This window comes from Haliotis cracherodii, unplaced genomic scaffold, assembly GCF_022045235.1.
Source record: "Haliotis cracherodii isolate W230 unplaced genomic scaffold, xgHalCrac1.p SCAF_1, whole genome shotgun sequence".
NCBI classification, from domain to species: Eukaryota; Metazoa; Mollusca; class Gastropoda; order Lepetellida; family Haliotidae; genus Haliotis; species Haliotis cracherodii.
Genome location: NW_027266264.1, coordinates 2,172,303 through 2,200,147, shown reverse-complemented (window position 1 = coordinate 2,200,147; position 27,845 = coordinate 2,172,303). Strand labels below are relative to the sequence as shown.

At 40.4% G+C, this 27,845-nt stretch overlaps 1 protein-coding gene across 4 annotated transcripts in view; it reads left to right on the top strand.

The window, feature by feature from the left end:
- The window catches only part of LOC139471318 (zwei Ig domain protein zig-8-like), a 122,868-nt gene that overhangs the window by 69,831 nt on the left and 25,192 nt on the right, over positions 1-27,845 (top strand). For all 4 annotated transcript variants that reach the window (XM_071253629.1, XM_071253647.1, XM_071253637.1 and 1 more), the window contains 3 exons: positions 9,379-9,500; positions 18,630-18,843; positions 23,248-23,277. In XM_071253629.1, the coding sequence (XP_071109730.1) occupies positions 9,379-9,500; positions 18,630-18,843; positions 23,248-23,277 (366 nt within the window). The remainder of the gene's footprint in view (positions 1-9,378; positions 9,501-18,629; positions 18,844-23,247; positions 23,278-27,845) is intronic.

Genomic DNA, 27,845 nt, shown 5'->3' with positions numbered 1-27,845 from the left:
TCTTTGGGGACTGTGCTTGTGGAAATTGGCATTTCATCCTGTGTAAAGACAGTAGGCAGTTTGACCCAATTGTTTCCGTCAATGTCACCAACTTCTAGATTTGATAGGATGGAGGTATTAACAGTTTTCCTTTGAGTCATGGTGCTGACAACTATGTTTGTCATCTTTCCAGTGACTTGGAGCTCCTCTGCCAACTTGCTGGTACAAAAGGTCGCTGAACTGCCGTTGTCAAGGAAGGCATATGTTTTGACATATCTGTCACCAGAGTTGACTTTAATCCTAACAGGGACCACAGGCATGTAGCTCAAGTCTTTGTGGTCCCCGCTCTCACTCGTAGCCAAACTGTTGTTTGTGACAACCCTTGGCTTCGTTTGGTCCATTTCTTTCTTTTCTCTGTCCTTACCGTTGTCATGAAAACAGGTTGCATGTCTCAGTTTACATATATGACATGTCAATCTGCTGGGGCACTCGCGACTCATATGTCCAAATTGTAAGCAGCCAAAACACAAGCCCTTTGGTCTTAAGAAGTCAGTCTTCTCATCCAACGTCTTACACTGCGTTCCCTTGCACATTTCCATGGTGTGGTCCTCATTGCAGAACCAGCATGGCTTGATGAATGCTCTAGACGTGTTGGCTGTTCTTTCTCTAGTTGCAGATGGCTTACCAGATGTCATCAATTTTGGTTGAACTGGGTAGGCTGCCCTGGTGGCAGTTTCTTGACCTAATTCAGACTTTGATGTGTCGGTAGCAAAGCTCTTATATCTCTTTGGCGCTTCTTTCATCTTTGGTCTTGCTTGAACTTGGATGTCGTCGATGATATTGCCAAACAATGGGCTTGACAAGATCTGTGCTTGTTTATCTACGAAACCAACAAGGTCCGCAAAGGTGACATTTCTCCTTTCCAAGATATTAAACGAAACTGTTCTCCATCTTTCTCTTAACTTATATGGCAACTTTTGGATCAACTCTCTGATGTTCTTTGGATGTTCTAATTCTCTTAGATAGTCGATATCGGTCATGGTATTTCCACAGCTGGTCAGGAATACAGCAAAGCTGTTGAGTGCTTCGCTGTCCTCTGACTTAATAGCCGGCCATTTCAATGCTTTGTCCATGTAAGCTGTTGCTATCTTGTACTTGTTCCCAAATTTCTTATCCAAAAGTGACCTGGCTTGTTCATAGCCACTTTCAGGGTTCATGAATAAGCAGCTTCTTACCAAGTCATTCGGTTCACCGTTGGTGTACTGATCCAAGTAATAGAGCCTATCTTTTGGATTGATGGTTTTATCTTCTATGCCATGCTCGAATGCTTGTATGAAGGGCTTAAACTGTAGTGGGTCACCACTGAACACAGGAATCTTCCTAGTGGGTAACGTGGCCAATTTCTGGTGTTCTACCACTAGCTGGATTATCTCATTCTGTTGCTTACATACTTCATCAAATTTTGAATTGTGGACTCCAACCTGTAGGTTTGTACTCTGAATAGGGGTAAATTCTTCAGCTTCTTGGTTCAAATCTTTATTTCGGGTCTTTACTTGCTTGAAGGGCCTTAGTGAACTTTCTGGTTTTCGAGAACTGTGTGATTCTCGGTCATACTGGTCAAAAATTTCATACTGGGCATCGGCAATTTCTACTTCTGTCTCAAGTTCTAATCTTTCTCGTCTTTGTTTTAATCTGTTTTCTTCTTCTTCTAATTGGTGTCTTCGTTCTAAACATTTTTGTCTGGCAATAAGTTCGGCCCTTTTCGCTAGGATCTCAATTTTGGCAGAGGAGGCAGAGGAGATTACTGAACCCTTAGGTAATCCAACTTGAGAAACGCTATCTTCTGGTCTAATGTCATCTCCCGTACTGTAATGTTTAATGAAGGAGGTAACATTTCTTTCAAACTGCGTAAAGGTGCATAGCTTTGATTGGAACCAAGTTGCTTCATCGTCTTTAGCTGATTGGCTATGAAGTTTTTCATGATAAGCTTTAGCCGATTCTTGAAACTTGTCACATAATTCCTTCCAATCTTCAAATTCATTTTTGACGGCATCTAAATCTGCATCAGAGCTCATCAAGTATTCAATGTCCTTTATCTTTGAAGAAACCTGCTTGTATAAGAATTTCATTTTATCCTGTGCCATGTTCAAAACATAATTTTGGCCCTTTTCAGTCTGTTTTCTTAATCTTGATTCAGTTATTAATGATTTAGCATTTCTTGCAGGTTCATGAATCAGTTCTTTGTCACTTGTAACAGCATCACTCAATGTTCTACTTGCCATGATTTCAAATCGGTTCAACACCAGTTCCAATAATCTTGAAATATTTGATGTAACTTACAGTTCTTGAGTTCCGTAATCCTATGTGATAAGTCCAATTCAGTGTATACACGATTCCAGTGACATATAATCCCTCATGTATTTGCTTGTTTCTGAATAAACACACACTTCAATACTCGAACAGGTAGTCTTATTACCCGTAAGTTCTTTTATCATGCATTGATAAAACCATAAAAGTCACATTTACTTCACAATCTCAACTTCTTGAGAAAATAAAATACCTTACTTCGACTTCGAGTCCTTAATCCAATCTGTGTTAATCCGTTTTGAACTTTGCAGGATCCTGTTGCCAATTCACGAATGGAGAACACAATCTTCTTTATGTCCAAGTCTTAGGTTCACATCCGGATTTTCACGGGTTTTTCAACTTTTAATGTGAACTCTTAAATTATCTAATTAATGGAGATAGAGGATATCAAAGTTTCAACTCGATCCAGCACTTTAATATTGTCTTTAATTTCAAACTTCACAAATTCCATATACCATAATTCCATATATTCAGTGAATATTCACACAATGATTGAATAACATATCACACACTCCAAGAATAAGTCGTAATATAATAAACAGTCGCAGCACAGTTGCAGGATAAATGCAGGATAACTTGTACCGTGGCTCGGACAGTAGCTCGGACAGTAGCTCGGACAGTAGCTCGGACAGTAGCTCGGACAGTAGATCGGACAGTAGCTCGGACAGTAGCTCGGACAGTAGCTCGGACAGTAGCTCGGACAGATTGAAAAACCGTATGTCCTCTATTCCCTTAACACAATCTTCTTACACTCTCTTAGAAACATGTCTTACTTCTTTCGTATCTTAAAACTCTCTGCTGTCTTTCTCACACTCATTCGTCCAGCTATATATCTGAAATTCTTGTGGGATGCTTATCGTTGTTGATCAGGTCACGACCTCTAAGACTCCACACAAAACAATTAACTTTAAAGTCTTAGCTGCAACATTATACTATTGCTGTCACCAACCCCTGGGAAAATAGCCTGAAACGGCCACTGGCAGCAAGGGCTGGCTGTTTCTAATGTTTTATCTTATAATTATACTAAACACATACATCCATGCACACATACAAACCCTAACAAAGTTTCAATTAAAAGGATTCTCAATGAACCACAAATACCTAAAATTCGGCTCTAACACATACATTATACTTATGGAAGGGTTCGAAGCCAGTGTTATTTGTATGAAAGACCTCAGTATCCTATCCACAGCCACGTACGCGTGTTATGTTTGAATCTTGATTTTATTAAAAGCACCATTGACCTATTTGTATACGATCTTACGTTGCTCATGATGACTATTTGAGGGCAGTGACTCTTGATATTTCAGTGCTCTTCGTAGTGACAATGGCAGTCGTTACCCCTGTGCAACAGGCGTGTAGTTGTGTTTACTGATTACATTCAACGCGGGGCATAGCAATTATAAGTAGGGAGTTTCTCCGTGATACACGTGTGTCAATGCATGTGATTACAAATGTGTCTTCTATGTCAAGTGAAAGTTCAGAATGAAGGTGAATGTTTAAATTATCAAAACAACTTGACGATGAATGTAAACATAACTGGGCTTTAGATGTACGAAATATTCGCGGATTGAACAAAATGTTAGTGACAAAAGCTTTTCATATGTATATTTGCGCAAAGAGTTGAAGATATTTATATTCAAACTGGCACCAACCAATATGTGTACGAAACCTTTCAACGCATTATACATGTATTTAAGCGTCATTTGAAAAAGAAATGTACATCACAAAGTTCAATGACAAAGAGTGGCAATTAGGGTATTTTGTAATTTAGAATCTCTCTCCATACCTTTAATGTGAACAATATCCGTAAAGAAAATTGACGACCACATATAGCTGCTATGTGTAAGAATTGTGATTCTGGTGATATTGAAGATGAATTTCTTGTGTTGTTCATTTGTACTAGGTTTTCACAATTACGATAAAAATATTGATCAACATCTTGAACAGATGCAAGATGTCAAGAGACACTGATCAATGTGCTAAGTTGAAGAATGTTGACACTGGTCACTCTCCAGCTTCCACGTGTTCCTTTAATATAAAACCAAGTCTAAATAGTTCTTACCACCATTGTCAGGTGACCAATTATTTTGTCACAAATTATACGGCAGGCTATTGAGCCTTTACTGCTGAATGATATCTGAAAGTTCAGAAAAAAACACAATGGGTGAAGCCTTATATAGAGTACTCACTCACTCACTCACTCACTCACTCACTCACCCATCTGTATGGCGTCTAACTCTCTGACTGCTTGCCGCCTTCTTGTTAAAAGACTAATAATGACGTCAATTTTTCCTGTTGAACCTGTTTGCACCTTGCGTTACAATCATGAGAGTATGACAAAAGTTTCACAGAAATTTGTGTTTGTTACTTGTGAACTATTAATGATAAATTCATAAAATACTCACTAATCCACCCTTTACCAAGACTTGTCATACACTGTTGTAATATATTGTTGTGTGCATGTTGTAATTATCCCAGTATGTTAACGTGTATGTGATGTAATGGCGGTGTATAGAGAATGCTCGGAAGCTTCGTAAGAGGTATATCCGTGCACCTTTAACTCTGTCTATTGACAGGGCATACGTTTTCTTTGATTTCAACACAATTTAAGAACTGCGACCCTGTATGGTAAATCGTAGGCTAGGTTAATCACATTACCCGGCGGAGATGTATTAAAAAATAATAGACCCCAAAGTGCATTCGCCCGCGGGGTCATTAGGGCGAACATTTACTAATTTTCTCAGGTTCAGAATGTTTGGCCTCAACACTGCTCTTTGATCGCTGTCTTTGAAAAATAAACCATTCATTTAGATCAGTCGACAGGAGAGCCTGCAAACGCATCAACTTTATTTCTACAAACAAGTTTATCTCTATCTTCAGAAGCTTTTAATAAAGTGTTCCGTTTCTTTAATGAAAATGAGAAGTAATTGTTACGATGCCCTGACGCCAAAGACAAGGTGTCTAATGGTGAGATTTATAGTGACGGATTCGTGTCGAGACCGAGAGCAGTGGTTCGCATGTACGACGAGACTGGTGCGGCTGCTGTAGACTTGCACAAGTCTCTAGGGCAATAATTATTAGTTTTAATCATAATTTCTAGATTATGTAAATTATAAGAACAAATTGTTCCTACAAGAGACTGGAGACTTATATCCACATATCTAGACTTGCCTGATAGAAGGAGAGAATTACTACAGATCCATGGCCTTGTATGTCAGTAAAGCCTTGGAGCAAGGCTACGGCTGGTGGTACACGGGGACTTAATGCAAGTCTCGGTAAACAGAGATTACATATATTTTTGTATGATCTTCACCGATCTTGTATACAGCACACTGTAGACATGTACTGGCTTTGCGTTACCAAGTATTGATTTAAGTGTCTTGCAAGATTACGTACAGATTAGATTACCTCATGCCTATTGCACACACCCCTGGGTGTCCGGAACGATTAATACAATCAAACTGCAGAAAGCTGAAGCATAAGGCACGGAAAGTGGTGACGTGATGTCCATTATGTAACGTAAATGTCAAAATCTATCATAAGTGAATGTCAAGTTATGGATTTTCTGGACGCATCAAGGATAAAATTGGCACATTATGTGCAGATCCAGAAGGCACTTAATCGTACTTAAACTCCTGGACTATGACGGGAGCCGCATTGAAGACATGCCTAAGTTTATGTTCAACGTGCAACGTTATTACGGTTCAGATAAATACACATTACAGGGGAGTTATGGAGTGCCGTGTGTGATGGCCGCATCACATTTAAGACATATCAAAAGTATTAAGTTACTTAAACTATTTCTTGTGTTGCTTGTACCCTAAACCACATACCAGAAGTGTCCGAGCGTGGGTATAAGGTTGAACCGTAAGATTATACATGTATTTTGTGAAGGTGCGGTATAGACAGGTAACAAAACGGCGGTAATACGAGCTGGAGTTCAAAATCGATATATTAAAGTGAATGATGGAAGGTCAATATTTGATAATGCAACAAATGAAGTTCCATCATCAGAAACAGCATCCTTAGTGTGTATTTACGATGTGCCAGTATTATACAGCGTTGGACAGGCGAGGTTGGAGGAGTTATCAAACTGAGATGTTGTCCGACCAATCTTCCCTCTCTTCTTTCCTCTCATTGTCTTATAAACTAAATAGTTGATATAAGATAGACATGACACCACATCTTGGATACTCGACGACGAAAGCGTCAAGTTGACCCAGAAGGCCACGTCACTCAGAATGGTGACAGGAACCGCTGGTTGTGAACGTTGTTTTCAGGCGAACAATTGACTTGCCTTTGTATGTGTTAGTGGCCGATGCCAACGGAACACCTAGTATCATCCCTATTTGATACTGATTCATGAACACATGTTCCTGATACAGTCGGTATCGTTCAATGAACTCTGTAAAATGAAATGTCGGTTTTCTTTGCACCAATATTCTCCATGATTGTGACCCGGGTTTTCTCAAACCTTACCCCTGCTCAGGGATGGCACTTTCCCACGTGATATGACGAGATTAATGTCGATATTAAACCAAACCAAGCACTTATTGATGAAAAGTTGAAGCTTCGATATAAGAGTGAGTGAGTATTGTTTTAAGCCGCATTTAGCAATATTCCAGCAATATCGCCCCGGGGGACACCAGTAATTGGCTTTACATCTTGTACCCATGTGGGAATCGAAACCGGGTCTTCGGCGTGACGAGTCAACGCTTTAACCACAAGGCTACCCCACCTGCCCCTTCGACATAAGAGCTTGTCATGTTCACTCATATGTAATATGCCACACTAACATGAAAGATAACTTTATTCAAGAAAAATGTACACACGCGACACCTATCAAATGACACTCGCGTACTCACATGAAACAGATGGCTGCCGTAGCATGTGAAATTAGCCACTGTGTCATTGTTATTGCTATAAAAATGTACACCAACACGTGGTGCAACAAGCAAACAGATCGCCTCGCTCCACATCGCTGCAGCACCAATTTCATTTCGTTTGGTCGACTGTGTTTTAGACATGTGCATAGATCGCTTTATGCTAAATTTGAACTCACTCACTGCATTTGCCTTGACACGGAAGCAATAGTGAGATTGTGTCAGCACAATTTAGAACGTAATATGTTGATACTGATGGCACAGCTGGCGGAACGTAATGATTATATGCTTTTATGTATGTATATATATATATATATATATATATATATATATATATATATATATATATATATATATATATATATATATATATATATATAAACTGGTCACGGACCCAATACGGAATGATTATATTATATTATATTATATGATTATATTTATATTTTATTTATGTGATATCAAAATGTTAGCATAGCTTTAACTCTGTTTCTGCAATTTGAGAAAGTTAATGTTTTCATTTATCATATGTGTCTTTCAATTCTGTTCAAACATATTTACGTGCACGTGAGTTAGACTGTTTGTGTAGTTTAGTCTCCTCCACGGCGAGGATAGAGGCTGCAACCATGTTCATTTGTATTCTGCAATTGCTTCACAGTAACACATACAATCAATTTACAATACGCATATGTTTTGTTCTAGGCAATAACCTGCTTCTAACTGTTACCATGTTAGAAAGGTGCCTCACTTCACCTGACCTGCGTGTAACTGTGACCATGTTAGAATGGTGCCTCACTCCACTTGACCTGCGTGTAACTGTTACCATGTTAGAAAGGTGCCTCACTTCACTTGACCTGCGTGTAACTGTAACCATGTTAGAAAGGTGCCTCACTCCACTTGACCTGCGTGTTACTGTAACCATGTTAGAAAGGTGCCTCACTTCACTTGACCTGCGTGTAACTGTAACCATGTTAGAAAGGTGCCTCACTCCACTTGACCTGCGTGTAACTGTTACCATGTTAGAAAGGTGCCTCACTTCACGTGACCTGCGTGTAACTGTAACCATGTTAGAAAGGTGCCTCACTTCACGTGACCTGCGTGTAACTGTAACTATGTTAGAAAGGTGCCTCACTTCACGTGACCTGCGTGTAACTGTAACCATGTTAGAAAGGTGCCTCACTTCACGTGACCTGCGTGTAACTGTAACCATGTTAGAAAGGTGCCTCACTCCACTTGACCTGCATGTAACTGTAACCATGTTAGAAAGGTGCCTCATCCCACTTGACATGCGTGTAACTGTTACCATGTTAGAAAGGTGCCTCATCCCACTTGACATGCGTGTAACTGTGACCATGTTAGAAAGGTGCCTCACTCCACTTGACCTGCGTGTAACTGTTACCATGTTAGAAAGGTGCCTCACTTCACTTGACCTGCGTGTAACTGTTACCATGTTAGAAAGGTGCCTCACTCCACTTGACCTGCGTGTAACTGTTACCATGTTAGAAAGGTGCCTCACTTCACTTGACCTGCGTGTAACTGTTACCATGTTAGAAAGGTGCCTCACTCCACTTGACCTGCGTGTAACTGTTACCATGTTAGAAAGGTGCCTCACTCACAATCGAGTATGCTCTTTCTACCAAATTTCAAAGATCGCCATACGACGTTTGCTCAAAAGTTGTCTAATCTAGGTTGCAACATTCAAAGCCTCTGTACAGCTTTTAAAAGGTTTTATAGTAAACATGATGTCCGATGCAAATACCTATTTTGACTGGCATGGTACCATATATTCCCATGTTTAGGTGAACAATTGACTTGCCTTTGCATGTGTTTATGACGGGTGCCATCGGTGGGGCAGGATACGCTCACCTTTTCGCGAACACCTGGTATCATGACTGTTTTAAAGTGATTCAGAAACACATGCCCATGATGTAGTAGGGATCGTACAGTCGACCCTGCTTCCAGGAGAGACTTGTTCTGGCCACGAAAAGTTTGTGACGCTTTTATGCATTCTTGCCCGGGTTCCCATGGTGGAGATGTGATAGCAGACCCTGTCACCGACAGTTGTATTGTCTAGACTTACCATGTACTTTGATATGTAATATGAATATGTATTTTGGAGTAATATGAAAATGTTGATTTTGTATTGTAGGCGATGACCTGACGACGTTAGCACCCTTGCCGAAGTTCCTGAAGACGGACACAAATGTGACTTTCAACAAAGGAGAAGAAGCCAAGCTGCAGTGCGCCATACAAAACATTGGCACACGAACGGTAAGAATGACAATCCTTTAATGACTCCATAAAACCGATGCCATACATGTCTCATAAAACATCACCATTGAATAGAAACATTTGGATGCTTCCTGTGGAGCTGCCCGTCAGCCCTGGTGCAGGTTGTACAATCATTTCCATGATGAAATCTATTCTGAAAAAGAATTCAACCAACGGCAGCGTCTTGTTTCTTGAAAACGCTACAATTTTTATAATGTTACAAAATGCCATACACCATCTTCAAATTACTTTCAACTTTTTACCATAAACAGCTCACTTCGTTAAGATATTTTAATTCTGCACTTCCTTCTTATGGAGCAATAGTGTGGATATTTTAAGCATACAGACCCCGTAATGTGTCAGGCAATTTTGAGAAATTGCGAGGAGATCCTAATTTCTGTTTGCATTTAAAAGATTAAAGAACACACTAAAGTGAAAGAGGATATTTCATGGAATATAGAGTCATGACAGCCTCTCCACACTGACACGGAATCTTCTTTATCATAAGGATGAACTGTATCAGACACTTCATCATTGTTACACTTGCATCACTGATCTGTTTTATATAAACGCACATTTTCAGATAAAGATTGCGACGAAACACTCCATCATATTTTTCAATATAATGTTAGGGTATTAACAATATTATGACGTTACAAGGTGGCCGATAGTTACGCTAAAAATGTCTTTACACCAAAACATAAGAAGTGAAATGGAGTTCGTGGTGATGTTTGTTTCTAGCTTAAACCATCCCGGAGATATGGTGTCCACAATAACAGTGTCCGGCCTGACAGAGTTCCGCTGTTTCATTATTGTACATTTATTACCGTATTAGCCTAAGGGATCGTGTATGACATTTGAAATGATCTTTAAACACTTATACATATCGCATTCGACAAGAAACAAAACTTTGTAAAATGTTAGTGGTCAATAAGTGTAGTCATCGATCGTTTATCACAGGCTTAACATTCAGCAAAAGATATCTTCCTAAGAATTGAAATAATCTACTCGCTTGAGAATTTCGAAAATCGGGTTTATTTAAGAAAAAAAGAAGAAAAACTTTCATCTTTGACTTTTTAGTACGGCAACACGAACCGGCAATTTCTTCTGTGTACTGCTTTCTTGAACTCTAGAGTATTATACATACGGCTGATAGAGTTATTTTGAGGCTGAAACAAACACTGTGAGGAATCGTTCCTGCAAATAGACTGTACACATACTTACCCTCACCGTCCGACAGATAACCGGCCTTTCTTAATGACGTAATGACAAAAACGAGCTGTTGTGTGGTTCAGATGAGGGCTTTGCTTTTGCAGTGTATGTAGCCTAAGTAGGACTGATCATTACTACAGAGTTCTGTGTTTGTTCGAGAAGTTCATGAAGTAAGCACACAGACACAGGCTGACTTAAAGCGAGTTTGTTAAGTTCACAAAATACGGGAACGGTGTGAAAATTTTACGGTCGTAAACATTTGATGGAAACAAGATTGTATCCAAAAGGGAAATATGTCAGCTATTGGTTTCAGTTTTAACGTATGAGCTCACTCGTACCAGAGCAAGACGAACGAAATGTCAAAAACTGGAAAAACATGTTTTTGATTGAATGTTACGTCAAAGCTGCTTGAGGGTGTGCTTCAAATTACGGCGTCACACAGGGTAATCCCTGAATCATAAACGATCGGGTGTTGACTTTATCTTTTAAGTTGAAACTACAACGGCCTACCCACTGGGAATTATTCAGTTCACAGTTTCAGACTGCCTAGGGATTATCTAAACTCTGTATGTAAGGGTGCAATACGACAGAGCATGGCAGTTTTTTGGTGGCAAAGAATGTGAGCGAGATGAAAGTGTTTGAATTTAATCCAATCTGAAGAAATTATTATCAACATTACATACTGCTATAAAAACTTACATCGACTCATGCATAGTTCGAGACAGGCAGGGTGCCGATATATTAGGGCATATAACTTCGGCCTTTCAACAATCGATCAGACATTTCAGTGATAGATCAATCCAGTGACACGATAGTGCGTGTACTGATTTTTGTAAAACTAAAAACGTCCTTCTTTGATTGTATTAAGAATTATGGTTTTTGGAGCCAGTTGTTGATGATAAAGAGTTTTAGGAATTTGACATGGCTGTATAATCCAAAATATCAATTGAATGTTGTATGAAATATACTTCGGCTTGACATTATGACAATAAGTATAATTTGCAAGGGTCATTTTAAGCTTTTAAGATCACTCGGTGTCAAGGCACTAACATTAAAACTATCTTTATCTAGATTATTGCCTCATATTGATAAATGTATGTTTTATATATTTCATGAACTGTTTCATAAATCGTCTTTCGCTTCTCAGTACCAATTATAATACACAAATTAGTAAAGTAAAATGTATGGTTGCATCGGTTTCCTATTTAGGTCTGTGAATAAAGATTCTGAGTGACAAAACACTCTCAACAATCCTGTATGATAAGATGACTGCAGCTTTCCAATAGTCCACTTTCCCTTTAAGTCGAGCAATATTCCTGCAGCTCCAGCCTAAGGTGTCGACATTTCGCAACTTTTGAGATACCCTCGAGCATGCTCTTTCTACCAAGATTTCAAAGAGTGTCATACAACTCTTGCTGAAGTTGTTTGATCAAGGTTAAAACATCCAATGTGTAAACAAAAACAAAGCTTTCATAAAGTTTTATGGTAGACATTTGGAGGACATTTCCAAATTTGAAGCATCAATGACAAAAATGATGTCCGATACAATTCCCTGTTTTGACTTGTACCATATTTCATGTGAACCATGGACTTGTCTTTGCAGGTATTTGTGACGGGTGCCACGGACGGGGCAGGGTATGCTAACATTATTGCGAGCATCTTGTATCATGACAATTTGATAATGATTCATTAACACATGTTTATCATATGGTCGGAACCGTACAATAGGCTCCTTCTTTTTCAGAGATTTGTTATAAATATGGAAAGGCTTTTGTCGCTCTTATTATTAAAATCAATATCACTGAAAGGTACATATGAATACATGCTTTACTATGTGACCGACTTATTACTTGGCACGAAGACGTTTGACAGGCCTCATATTTCAGGAGGAATCATAAAGGTTTCATAGACATAATTAAAGAGCCTTCACAATGTTTGGATCTTAAAAGCTCCTAACAGTCTTTGCGGCTCCTCCATCGCACATCTCCTTCCCTGGATTCCATCAACTAAACATATATTTGGCAATGATGAAGAGTCTGCAGTTTCAACTTGCCACAGATGCTGTGAAATATGCTGTGTAACAGAGTGTAAGGTAACCTTTGAAAAGGCTTGTAAAGCTTTGGACTGTAAAATGACAACTCTTACTACTTACCAACGTACCCGACACGCCGCATCGCAGTGGTCTTTATAAAACGTATAATACTCGAATGAATCTGGCCTGTAAACCAATGAACCCATCAATAGCCATTATCATTTTTTGCATATCACGAGGCGTTCAAAAGTTTAAATCACAGGTTTGGTATTTAAAAATAGAATACATGACATCAACGCCCGAGGATGATCACCCCATCGGGTGAAATAGTGATGCAGATTAGATGAATGGATCACTGAAACTCAGTGATGACATCAGGTGTTGGCGAAAGCGAACCAAAATCAAAAACAAACTCAAGGAAACACATTTTAAGAAAACTCATCAATAAAACAAGCACACAGAAAACATAAAACACTCAGAAATAACAACAAACATTCCCAAACCAGCCAAAAAACACAACCATGCTGAGGAAGGTTATGGCTTCATCGGGTTTTTGCTGAGTGCTGCAAATAAAGAGTAGCGAGGGAAACAACATGCCTCTAAACCCACCTGTGGATAATCGATAACAAAACACTACCCGCTGACACTTTAAAAAACCCAGCTTTCACTGCACTGTCCAATTATGTAAATGGGCAGTTGTAGTCGCCAAAGGTTTCATTTACGAGGAAGAAAAGAAAATTGTTGCTGTCACCTTTACTTTGCACTTGATCACTCTTGCTGCCGTGACCGCTTGGGGCTGGGATACAACCAGGAGGACCTGGATGAATTTCAACGCTAGGAATCATACAATATACCGGATAATAACATACATGCAGGAACTTAATGGCAGACCTGCTCGGCTTCTCTTAGCAGAGTGCCGCCAGTGGTGAATACTGAAGCAGTTTGGCGACAGGTTATTGAGATAGTGGAACCATCTTGTGCCTTCAGATGTCTTCTTAGTGGGTGGTTCTCTGCTTTCAATATTCTCAAATTGTGGCTAAACAGATGTGCGGATATTTAGAAAAGCTGGTTACTGTTTGCTTCCAAAATGTAACAGATATTTAGCCTCATGTCAGGTTCCTCTGAATGATCGATTTACGTGAGAGTAACTTTCTATGTTTTTTCAGGCGTAACGAACAAGCGCTTTAACCACTAGTCTACCTTACCGCCCCGTATTAATTTGTCATGTCCAGCGCTATTCCCTCGAATTGAGCTGTGTCTGGAAATTCATTCCTTAGTTCATTATTAGCACTACTCACATGGTACATTGGACCAATACCGAGGTCTAGTGGATAAAGCGTCTGCCCAGGTAGCGGAAGGTCGTTGGTTCGATCCCCGGCAGCGTCATACGTTAAAAGATGGTACTTGTTGTCATGTTGCCGGCCACTCCGTTAATGGGTTTAAACAAGGACTGGTCGGTACCGAGTCAGCATACTGTGTCTGAGTAGGGTATTCATAGCACTATACAACTATAAAACGGACACTTGTCCGGGCTCACGCGCAACACGCACGCACGCACGCACGCACGCACGCACGCGCGCACACGCACACACACACGCGTACGTGTGAATACAATGCTATATACAACGTAAGTGCAAGAATCTTAAACTCGACGTTAAACCTCACATGTTGCATAGATAGAGAAACGAAAAATACTGCTTGTAATTTGTCCAAACCATTAGAAAATGTGCGTTATTTCCATCAGGCATAATAAATGTTTAACAAAGTAGTTTGTCCTTACTTTCTATTCCGTTAAATCACAAAGTGACAAGTGTATCTAAATGTTTATAACATTCGTAGATGCGATAAAAGAATGACACTTGTATGTGACGATAATCGTCACATTGTTGTTTCCAATACTCCTTAAGACTCGTATATATTTCAATAAAAGTGTCAAGAATGGAATTCCACACGACTGCAACGTTTTGGCTGCGTATTTAATTCATCTCTTTTGTTAAAAACAAGGTGTAGTTTTCGCCTGGTTCTAGTCATTATCTAGAACAATTCTCTCTTCCTTTAACGCCCCTCAGCCTCTAATGAGTATCTCCCCTCTAAACCATGACAGCAATTTATAACCTGAGTATACTTCAAAGAATAATCAAACCCAACAATTCACGGAAAGAACAAAAACGTCGTATCCTGTCTCTAATTTAAATAGAAGCAGATTTTCTTTGGTATTTTCCTTGTAAGAAATATCTGTCGTAAGTCTCAATTATCCAGCGTACCGCGTCATAGTGTATCTCGTCCTCCACTCTAGGACACAAGGCGGCAGGGTTGAGGTTAAGGTTTTATCATTCTCTCTAGAAAGCAATTCCAACGATCCATTTAACGATGCATTGTATGTATCTTTCTAAAACGCATACCAGACATCCTCTGGCTTTCGTGTGTTAACTACTGCCCTCGGGTTGGCGTTCTGGGGACCAAGAAGTTTGAATTGTTTTACAAGTTATTGATTGATTCTTGTGAATAATTACTTCTAATTTTTATTTCTACTTGAACAACCTAATGGCACACGTGTGGTTAACGGTCTCCTATTTTGGGTTTTCTTATCGTTATGAACCGCGAATGTTATTGTTTGAAATCATTGATTTCATTGTGTGCCATGTGCCACCTTGGTGTGCCATGTGCCACCTTGGAACAACATTGTAAAGATGGAACCTTCAGCTGCTCTGCCTCACTGGCATTCAAAGTGTCTTGTATTCCTCATCTTCAGAAGGGTAATACTGAATACTCATGTTTCCAATGTTTCGGTGGGCTCTAGTGTCCCAATCGCTCCAGGTGCTAGTTATTGCTATGTCCTCATCTTCAGAAGGGTAATACTGAATACTAATGTTTCCAATGTTTCGGTAGGCTCTAGTGTCCCAATCGCTCCAGGTGCTAGTTATTGCTATGGTCTTTGGTTTGAATCCTAGATTCGCCCTGGTAACGACACTTGATGTGTCTGTCCATAGTCGTGGGTTGAACCAAAGTGGTTAATGTCCAATTCCAAGCGACACGCCACTTTCCATATTCATAAGAAATCTCTGTTAAGGGGAGAGTCCACTGCACGATTCCGAGCTTGCGTCTGTGAATCATTATCAAATAGTGACGATACCGGGTGTTCGCGAGAAGAGTGGGGTCGGGGGTGTGGGTGTGGGTGTGGGTGTGGGTGCGGGGTGTGGGTGGGGGGTAGGGTGCATCCTGCCCTACCTATGACACCAGTCACAAACACATACAAAGGCAATCCGATTGTTCACCCAAAACACAATAACATGTGGTACAAGTCAAAATAGGGAATTGCATCGGACATAATTTTTGTCACTGATGCGTAAAATTTGGACAAGTCCTCCATATGTTTGCCATAGAACGTTTTGAATCGAATGATACTCTTTGAAATCTTGGTAGGAAGAGCATGCTCGACTGTAACTCAGTAGTTTTGAAATGTAGACACCAAAGACTGGAACTGCTTGAATATTGCTCGACATAATGGGAAAGTTGATTCACCTGGCAGGAAAGACCGGAATCAATTCTGTTAGCTGTAAATTTAAGCCATGTACGATAGTGAGATTTTGTGGCAACTGTCACACAAAGTCTACACAGATAAAGAGATATTGACGAATCTATTTCCATGGTGAGTGGTGCTGATTCTTCACCATCACTTCGAACCGTACTAAAGTTATATCATGGCGTGTCAGCTTTATGTATGAGGACATCTAAACGTGCCACAGGTCCAAGACGTGTCACAATATTGGAAAACCCACTTACAGTAATGATGCTGTTTCATCAAAGGTCAGAGTATCCCGTGAAGATCCAAGTCATAATTGGTCTTCAGCAACTCTTCATTGCGTAAGAGGCGACAGATCGGGTGCTCAGGCTTGCTGACTTGATTGACACATGTCGTATCGCAATAGCGTAGCTCGATGCTTATGATGTCAATCACTGGAATGTCTGGTCCAGAGTTGATTATTTGCTGACCGCCGTCATATGGCTGGAATATTGCTGATTGCGTCGTTAAACAACTAACACATCAATAAACAAACAAGGATCATAGTCTGGGCGAAACTTGGGTTCGAACTTCCCAGCGTATCCCGTCACCTGACCCTGATGGGCCACCCTTGCAGACATTACGTGGATAGAAACCTTCCATGCATGTATCTGAATAAAATCTCCCAGCGTCATCAGTTTCATAATCAGTTTGTATTTCATAGTGTTTCATGTCAACAGAGACGATATATTTGAATGAATATGAAAATATTGAAACCTTGTATTCATGTGCTTGACGGCGACATACCTCTACATATGGCGGTGGTTTGTAGAGAAAGTCACACCCACGTACCTCTGTCCTGTAGTTAAGTGAACACATCGTCTAATACGGTTAAGCCCCACCATGACGACAGATTATTCCTTTGTTCTGTCTGGTTCCTGGTTGACATGATGCCACGATGACCACTTGTGTCTCAACCTTAGACTACAGATGTCCAAATGTTCATCCCACATGTTATCAGCTGGTTCTGTAGACATACATCGTCTCACGTTAAGAACTTCACAAGTTTATTGACAACTTAATCCTGTGTTGTGAGCTCATGGGAACGAAGCATACTACATCAATCAAAACATTAATTACATCTGACAAAACCACTATATGCTTCAAAGGATTATTAAAGCCATGGTCAGGCTTGCTTTGGTCTTTTTGATCAAATATTTAGCGGAATATGAATAAATAATGGATGAGGTATTGAAGCCATTTGTGTCGAGGTTTGTGGTCTGGTGTACATTGTAGGTGTTTAACCAAGCCTAACAGTGGGTAGCACTGTCGAGCTGAGACTTCCAAGGGACACTTTAAATAGTCAGTGATTTACAAGAATGATGAATTGTCACACATTTTTCTCAAAGGAACGGCAATTGTCGCTTGATGTGCATTCGGTTTACGAGCTATAATATCACATTGAGTTGATTTCAAAAATAGATATATAATTTTAAAAAGTAATGTAAGTCATCGCCGGGGATTTCTCTGTCATGTGATGGACACCGAAAGGCGTGAATTTCATTTCCTCTTTTCTTCTATAACCCCAAATTACATATAAATAGATTATATTTTATTCATAAGAGGGGATATTAAACGCGGTAAATTTAGACGTCACAAATGAAAGATTGGAAAACTATTGCCAAAATGTAAAGTAGGTATAATTGAGATCCATGGTTACAAACGGGACCTGCTGTCATGTACTAGTATTCCCAGCTTAACGCTTACACGTTTGGAGGTCATTGAATGTCGTATTTCCTTTCTCGTAAAACGTGATTTGTATCTTGTATCACAGTACAATTATACGAGTGGATATACCAACCAGTATAGCCATTCCTGTATCATCTTACTGACAGGAACCCATAGTGTCGTGCCGTAGAGTCGTTTCAGTGGTTCCAATCTGCCTGAGATCTTTTCGTCCACGGTCTAACGAGGTGCACTACTTAGATATGTTTTAGAATGACATGCATTCTTGGTGCCTCGCACAAATCTGTTGAAAGTGGTTCACGCGGGTTCCAAATACCACCAATATCCGTGTTTACATTCTAAATGTGAAACATGTGGGAAGGACAAAAAGATGTTGAGTAAGTTTCCTCTCTAGCATTCAACATATGTACAGGGTTCGTATTTAACGATTTGACTTTACGTCACTCAAATGCATTCGGTCAACCTAGCTCCATGGCAATACAGATGGCATCCTTGGGAACTAGGATGGAATGTGAAAACTTCCTGTTCAGACGAACTCGCTATGATAGCAATAATTAGATGTGATATAATGATAAATAAACTCATTACAACTTAGCTCGTCGCCGGTATTTTGAAATGTGTATTTTTTTCATTGCAGGTAGTTTGGCGTCGTTCTTCTGACCCAAACCCTCTGACTATCGGAACCACAACGTATTTCCGGGATAAACGTCTCTTTGTAAATCATGAGAAACTCTCCCTGGAGTGGAACCTCCATATCCGGAACGTGTCCCTGGAGGACGCGGGTGTCTATGAGTGTCAAATCAGCTCAAAGACAAGGAGCATTCGCCATAATGTTTTACTGAGGGTCGAGGGTAAGCTTTCCAAGACAAAATCAACTCAAGTGCATTCTTTCCCATTGCACCTTCGGGAACACTTCGGGTATAAGTTATATGTTACAGACTCTAAAGCACACAAATCTATCTTCATGTAGGGTTTATTTGGAATTGTATGAAAAGCATTAAATGATAAAATATACATAGACGAAACACCTCCCATTCAAAAAGAAAAACCTTTCGCACATGATAACATGAGAGCAAACTAGACACGTTTGTGGAATTATTTGAAAACATTCACTGCAACTATACAGTTTTTACAGGTTTTCCATGTGTCGACTTTGTGTTAGTCGGTCGAATGGTTTGAGCGTAAAGATAGGTTCAGAACCTGTCTTACTAAGAACCATTTAAATCCCCTGGGATATAGCGTGAAACAAAATATCTTACATGCAATTTACAAATTGGTTAAAATGAAAATTTGAAATAAGAGAAAACAAATCATAGTTGCTTTGCTTAAAAAACACTTTTGTATAATTGAATTTTTCCACCAAAGGTTATGGCATTTAGCACCGGGCCCTGAAGACATATAGCATATAACTAGAAACCAGTAAAAACTCTCATGTTTATAATGTGCCTTCCAAAATTATCTGGAAGACGAGTATACATGATTAGATAAAACTTCATCGGCTTATACTAAAACTAAACACTTAAGTATGGTCCTCATCAAAATAACCTCATCTCCATGTTTCAAAATAAATCCTTGTTTTTCCATGGGTTGCAATGGTAATGCTGTATGATAGCAGCAGTGCTCGTAGACAGCGTAGTGTAAGCTCATTTATGAAAGCAATTGTTCTAACCCCGAAGCCACAATCTACATCCGATAAACTAAATGAATATGCGGAAGACACTTGTTAGCTGGTCGACTCTAAACTCCCAGCGGCGCCTGGAAGTTATGAAAGTCGAATCGTTCAAAGGAAATATGTATTTGTGTGGTTCGAAGCAGGATGTATGTTTGGACAGTGTCATCTATAGAGAATAGATTTTAGGAAAGTGGAACGTAGGATTAAAGGAAATGTTTGTGTTCTGACATTACCTTGGCAGAAATGTCTGAGTCTCATATTTGTCTGAGGCTAGCTTTATCCATGATTTTATCCTATGGTAATTCAGGAAGATTTCATGAAAAGTAGCCTCCATTAGTTCGAGGGAGGGATGATTCACTGAGTTTAAGAGAAGGGGAGGCCATGCCAGGACTAAAACGTAATAGGAATAACTAGGTGCGTGCGTATATATATATATATGTGTGTGTGTGTGTGTGTGTGTGTGTGCGCGCGTGCGTATATGCATGTATATGCGTGTGTGTGTGTGTGTGTGTGTGTGTGTGTGTGTGCGCGTGCGTATATGCATGTATATGCGTGTGTGTGTGTGTGTATGTGCGTGCGTGCGTGCGTATATGCATCTATATGCGTGTGTTTGTGTGTGTGTGCGTATGTGCATGTATATGCGTGTGTGTGCGCGCGTGCGTGCGTATATGCATGTATATGCGCGTGTGTGTTTGTGCGTGCGCGCGCGCGTGTGTGTATGTGTGTGTGTGTGTGTGTGCGTCCGCATGTGTGTGCATGTGTGTATGTTTATGTACAGTTGCGTGTCTGTGTGCGGGTTGTTAAACAGACACTACAGGAATGTACTGGAATAGAACAGCTGGCGATGGTTGTGGTTAGTCTAGACAATTTGATTCCAGAACATCGTGGTTGAGTTAGTGAGGTGGGCTTGCTCTCTACATTGAGAGGGAACTTCTACAGAATGGTGTTCCCATGCTATTGCTGTTCATGGTCGTGTACATTCTTAGAATCTTCTTACAGCCACGTTATTCCTCGGCTGTGTCATCATGTGTTTCTGATACTTTGGTGCAGACATGGCGTGAAACTACAGAAGGAGAGACGGGATATGATAGGCTTACAGGTGACATTGACCCACGTGAAGGTGTGAAATGTTATAACATCCCACGTGAAGGTGTGACATGCTATAACATTTCGTATCTCAGGTTCACATTTCGGGTAACTTTGATTAACCCTAAACAAGACATTTACTACAGTTTCGTTTGGACTGTTTTCGTGGATAGTTCCTGGGCGTTCTACCACAGAAGAAAATACGTCAGGTTTACCTGAATGAGACCGGGTATATTTTTACGCCGTTGGTAAGCGGAGTGAGTGAGTATGGTTTTACGCCGCTTTAAGCAATAATCCAGCAATATCACGGCGGGGGACACCCAAAATGGGCTTCACACATTGTACCCATGTCGGGAATCGAACCCGGATCTTTGGCGTGACGAGCGAACGCTTTGACCACTTGGCTACCCGACCACCCCCGTTTGTAAGCAATAGCCCAGAAATATAACGGCGGTATACACAAGACATTGGCTTTACATTTAGTACACATATGGGGAATCGAACCCAGACCGACGGCTTGTCGAGCAGGCACATAACCACTAAGCTACACCTTTACCCCAACAGAAAAATTGATGTGGGCTAAGATCCCTCTAAACGAACGGATACATTACTATCTAATATCCTTCCCCGCTCGAATGAAGCTATTAAATCAGTAGGAGTTCGTAAAATGACAGAGGGTTATTGATGGCGGGATAACATGAAGGTTCACAGTGGTTGACGATGAATGCAGGGACAGATAGAGGTTGTATGTGTGTGTAAGTTGGGGGATGTGTTGACCTGACCAGAAGAGATGAGCGTGGGTAGAGGTGCTTTAGCAAATGTACAGATCCAGGTACAGTAAGCTGGATTTAACGCCGCTTTTAACAGTATTCCAGTTATATTGCGGCGTGTCAGCTTAATGTGGGAGAAAAGCCCGAAGTAATGCAGGTCTTAGACGTTTACCACATCGGTGAAACACACGAGCACGGGTATGGTGCTGACAAACCTAGAAAAATAATCAGGGCGAACCGGGATTCGAACGCACAATCAGGTTTCTGGCGTACCCAAGGGACACAGCTCTGTACAGAGAATCGCGGCGCGTTAGACGACTGGGCCATCCGTGCCCCGATCCAGGTTCAGTTTGATATGAGATGAGATGAGATATGAGATGAGATGAGATATGAGATGGATGATTGTGGTGTAAAATCCAGGCGTAGATCGACTTAATCCCATCAGCTGTTGTTATTGCTAATTAGAAGCCAAAGAAGCGAACACACGCACGCACACACACAAGTGCCCGAGCGTCACCTGTATCAAGAAGATCTTGTGTTCAGTAAAGGCACACACGCCTGTAAAGTAACTCTATTGTTCGTGTGAAGGTTGTACTACAGTGTTAGTGCATGTTATAAGGCATGTTTATCTAACATGTTACTGAACGATTTTCAGATCGATCCCCGAACTGTGTTGTTAATGTTTGTACCTGCTAGAACCAGGAATGTCACGTACGCAGTGAAACAACAAATATCACTGTTTGTAAGCATAACGTATAGATTACCTGCTCGTGTGACCTTACAGTGAGAGTACAGCATACGAGTGTGAACCTAAGAATTCCTATTTAAACTCATGACATTAAATGCATGCAGATATTCTTAAATTTAGATAAACAACACTTACATAAAACACGTGCTCATCGCGCGTGCATCACATACTCTACGTGTTAATGTGTGTTCATTTACCTACTTGAAAAGTGAAAAACTGGAGACATTGACGATGTCAAAAATGTGCATGAATTTGGCAAAGACGCTAAGATTCTCTCCCCATGTGCCGGGAACTACTAAAATACGAGGCAATGTGATATCACCCCGTCTGATTCCCCAGGAATGTCTCTTAATGTGCACGCGTTCAGACTTTAATTTGAATTAATGGTATGAATGTTACGTTGAACAGGTGTAGATAAAGAGAGTGATCATATCTCCAAGCAAGGGAATTAGGCAGCTGGGTGTTGTACGCTTGTTAATGCCGCGCTGCCTTTTCATGTACCTATGCAAAATATGTATTAATGATCTCCATACTGCACACAGAGTGATTTATATGGTAATGAATCTAATGTACATAAATAGGTATGTGAGACGTATTTAATATGTTGTTAATCAACGTCATGAATATGAAACGAATGACTCATGAAGAACTGAATCTCTCTTAACAGAACGTGTAATTTCGTGTTTAATGTTTTATACATAGCCTTTGTTAGAATCTTAACACCCAATCTCTCTCCCCCCCCCCCCCCCCCCCCCAATACACACACAACCATCACTCCCTCACCCTAATTACCAAAATTGACATTTCAAAGTTATCGGTTCATGATTCAGAGATACGTGTAGTGCCTGTGTGATTGTAATAGATATATTTACTGATATATACATATATATTTACTGATATATATAACACTGGCTTGCCTGATATTAGTTGTGTGTCTATTAAAGTATACATGATTATGTATTGTTTTTTTCCATTTCAGATGCACCCTTCAGGCCAACCTTTAAACCAGGTAGGGTTTCTTCTCTTCTCTTCTCTTCTCCTCACTGTGTATGCCTTGTATCATATTTGCTGATTTCCATCCGAGTCGGGGACGATTATGTTGTTAGGTTAGCACTAGGGATTTTAGGAGTTCATGTCACACTCGAGTAGTAACTGTTTCATGGGCGTGAAGCACCATTAACAGACTTACACGATGTGCACTAGGAGCAGGACTAGGAGTGGCACACTTGGCCAAAGCATTGCCTCTTTGTAGGTGTTCGCTGGTCCCAGGCAGGGTGTGCAGACAACTGAAGTGTTCTCAGAAGCACTCGGAGACCAATGCCACACTGATTACTATTACCTGTACTGCACAGGCGTCTCGAGATGGTTATAGGGCGCTGTCATGTGTTGTGTCGGGAATGCTTAAACTGATCTGTCATAATTCATAAGGTACATATGTATTACACAGAAAAAATGCGTAAGTACTGAAACATCATCAGTCATAAATACTTTGTGATATTCCGTCTCACAGGCGGAAGTTAAAGAGTAGGAACATTAAGCGTGCTCACAATGTTTCTTGCTGTCAGATGCAGTGAACTCTTTCTTTGTGAGATAAAATTATTATATGCAGATTTGATAAGGCTATTGAACCAGGTGAGTGGCTTTGGTATATGTCGAATCGCAGTGCTTTTACCTTAGGTGCCCATCTGAAATATGGGTAGGCATGTTTTTAATGCCAGTATGACTGCTTTTGAATCCGAACCGTGTGATAGATTATTATCTACTTATTAAATATCAAACTACACAAGATGTCTCTTGCCCCTGTGGGGGTTCAGGGTAAGAAGAGGTGCCTGGTACCTAATGTCTGTTGTAAGCGGTCAGTCAAATTAGAATCAGGTAGTTAGGTTCTGTGACCCCTGATTGTATGTCATCGTTCCCCAGATGGCGTAGATCGTTGCTGTCAATCATGATTAAGTGCTTGACTTATTGTGTGCAAGGGAGCCTTTTATACACAGCCTTTTTTTTGCAAACCATGTTAAGGCAATGCAGATGTTTATCGGACTTAGTATTAAACAATCAAATATAAACGTCATGCCCAAGAGAGTATCAGTCTCGATTATCTGTCGAAACAGATTCCATTTGGCGTAAATGTTAAAATAGCCTTGAGAAAATCTGTGATGACACCAGGTGTTCTCGGAACAAATGCACTGTTTGTTCTGTTCAGAATGAATGGTTTTCAGGTGCTAGAGAGGCACTGGTATCGACAGGTCACGTGAGTTATTACGATAATCACTAAATGGCTGTCCTGAATTACAGTTTACGTCAGGAACTGATGACCGATCTGGTTTTGGCTTGTTTCTCTGTCAACGTTCAACTGGGGAACATAAAAACATGCGTCTTATATACAGACACATCCTGGTCTTTAATGGGTCTTGGTGAAAGGGATCTGGAAGTAAGATTGATACTTGGCCTCTCTTGATCAGCTTCGTTTCGTGACGGGTCCCAATGTAATGCCATTGTAGGCACATTCCAGGAATACACACTTTGTTTATCTTGAGTTCAGAAAAATAATGACAGCGTAAATTACGAACTCCAGCCTGACATTGACCACTTTGATCAACGTTACACAACTTTGTCTTATCTTAGTCTCCTTTATCACCAGCCCTGCGTCTATTACTGTGGCTATTATAAGGAAAACCGTGTTACGAGTATAGATATGTACCATATGGTGAACAGGATACATTGAAGGTTAAGAGTATCGAAGAGATATGCTGTTTATTTTCAAACGACTGCATTTCGCGAAGCCTTTATTAAAGTTACGTCTTCAATGTCACCCCAAACATGAACTTCTTCCTGAATGAACGCTTGCCGAGTAACGGAACGCCGCCATCTTGCACGTGGCAAACCCCAGCATCCTTACTGTGTACCCGTGTGGTCGGGATCCTGCCACATATATGCTATGGAACGAAGCGAGGAATTCACTTGTTGCAAGCCACGGAGAGACGTAATGCCGACAGGCAAGTGATAAAAAGCCAAATAGCATTGCATCCAACTGTACCACAGCAGGGATCGAGCCAAGGACTGTCTGCCAGAAAGCTTTGCATGCGATTTCGTTTACTCCCTAGTAAACAAACCCACCACCCTTGGATTTTACCACGTGGTGGTCCATGCCGCGTGTACACTCTCCCCATGGGGTACCCATACCGACAGGGAACCACCCATTCGTATAATAGAGAGCGGGGGTTATTAAATGATGAAGGGCTTGTGAATATGGAGACAGTGATAAGAATGTCTAGTTTTACCAAGTATCTCAATTATGCTGGTTGCCTGACATTAATGCCTCATCAATTGCATCACAATCTCCTTCCATCTGTGACAACGTCTTGTTTTGCCTTTCCCTCTGCAGACCGTGTCAACTAGTTATCTCAAGATACAGAGTGGTCTTTGTTTATGGTTTTCTCACAACCATATCTTACAGACACCTTGTATATGAAACATATAAAATATGTCACATATGAAATGATGACTCAATATTGACAATTACCACAGAAGTGATAAGATGCATGTTTTCAACATGTACTTACAATCAGTTTACCTTTAATCTCCCGTTGAGAGCTGTGGGGAGATAATTAATTTTCGTTAAATCTATGATGAAGTTTTTACAACTAAAACGGTTTTAGATAACCCCAATAATTGCTTAGCCAGCTGAATCTGCAATAGAGAAGAAGGCATTAAGAACATTATCGTAGGAAGAGACAAAACCTTATAGAAGTTCCTGTATGTTCATTGCGTTTGCGACGTGAATAACTATATTTCGCAATCTCGCACCTGCTCCCCTCGCAGGACCAAAACGTTTGATAAAAACAGCAATCATTCTGACGTTATTTGTCCGCGTGAAGGTTTGAATTTTGTATTTAATTTTTTACGTTATGAGAATGAACAGAAAACAACGGAGACTAGATTGCTTCCTAATTTCTTTCCTTATGCTAATATTGACACTTTCCTTTGGGAATCTATTTCACCATATTGCAGTATGAAACAGCAGCTGATTTTGTGTAAAGGTATTTTCATCCGGCTCAACGATTTCTGAACGGTTGTCGCACGTATTACTTTCAGTTTGTTTAGCAGTATTGGAAGACCAGAATGACACTTAATTATTCAGTATAGGACCTGAATGGAGACAGCATGAAGTTATGTGATATTACAACAATAAACAGCAGTGATGAAGACACATTGCCAGTGCTGAAATGTTTATATGAATAAAACCCCGTCTATAATACAATTATAAATGTTTCCTATCTGCGTATGGTAAATACAACTTATTAATCTGCGCAAAATCGAATTTTTCCTACCTCAACGTGTACAACAGCATGAACGACAAGTAATCTAGAACAGCATTCTGTCTATCATTATATACTTTAGCATACCCACTATTTTCACTATTGACAAAATGTCTTACATATTCATCAAAATTATTTAAAAATAGATACATCTTTAATTTCTATGAACTTTTATACCAGTCTCTGTCTGCCGGTATTCCGTCATCAGAAGCAGAGCACTTCTTGGCTGGAGCGTCGCGGTGGAACATGTTGCTTGTCCCGTGTTCAAGCACGTACATGTCTGAAGCCAGCCCATCCTTGGTGCTCGCTACTGTGGTGCGGCTGGAGTAGTGTGTTACAAGCGGGGGACACTCATTTAATCTTCATGCTTATATACGAATTTGATTATAAACATTTAAATACAACGGTGCGATGGGAAGCCTATATAAACAGGATTGACATGAAACGGGGCGGTGGGAAGAAAGTGAAATATTGATAAAAACGGCGGAAATCCCTGCATAAGAAGTAACATTTTTTCTTCAAAACAATATTCTAAAAAACCGAATGGGCGCGTGTGCTGCAACCTGATTAGTTGAAAAACGTGATTAAATGGGATTCTGAGGTTAGCGTTGACTGTACACAAAATCAGCGGTACTTCATATGCCGGAAGCACTAAAACATGTGTATGAGATTCCATCTGTGGTGGGAAAGGCCGTATGGCTAAACTGAGAAGAGCGGGATTAATGTTTCTATCAGAGCCGTGTTCCAGCAGAGTACTCTCGGTAGAAGGGGGATCAGTGGCCCCATGCTGTTGTATACTGTCGTGAGAAACAGTGCCTCCTCATCCAGCGTCTGGTCAGCGGTTGGGATAAGCTAGTACACAACACTCATGTCACACCTTGTCGGATTTACAATGACCAGCCAACTTGACCTCCACAAAGTCAATTTCCGCAAGCTTTGTTCTAATTATTTTCTCACCAACTCGAAATTCGCGGCTGTATAAATCTCAATTACTTTCTGTACGTGTTAACGGTATGGAGATGAACGCTACCTTAAAAGCATGGAGCGGATAAATTCTCTCAATGTAGTGACCGTCGCGACTCAAATCTCGAGGCAAATCATTACGAGTCGCGGTCGCATTTCTACCAGTCAAAGGTGTTGATTGAATTACATGCACGCATTCATGTAGTGGTCTGGGGGTCTTGGTCTAATGGTCAATAAGGCCATCGGACAACTTTATTCAGGACATTCTTAGATAGTGGTTATGCAAAGAAACGAA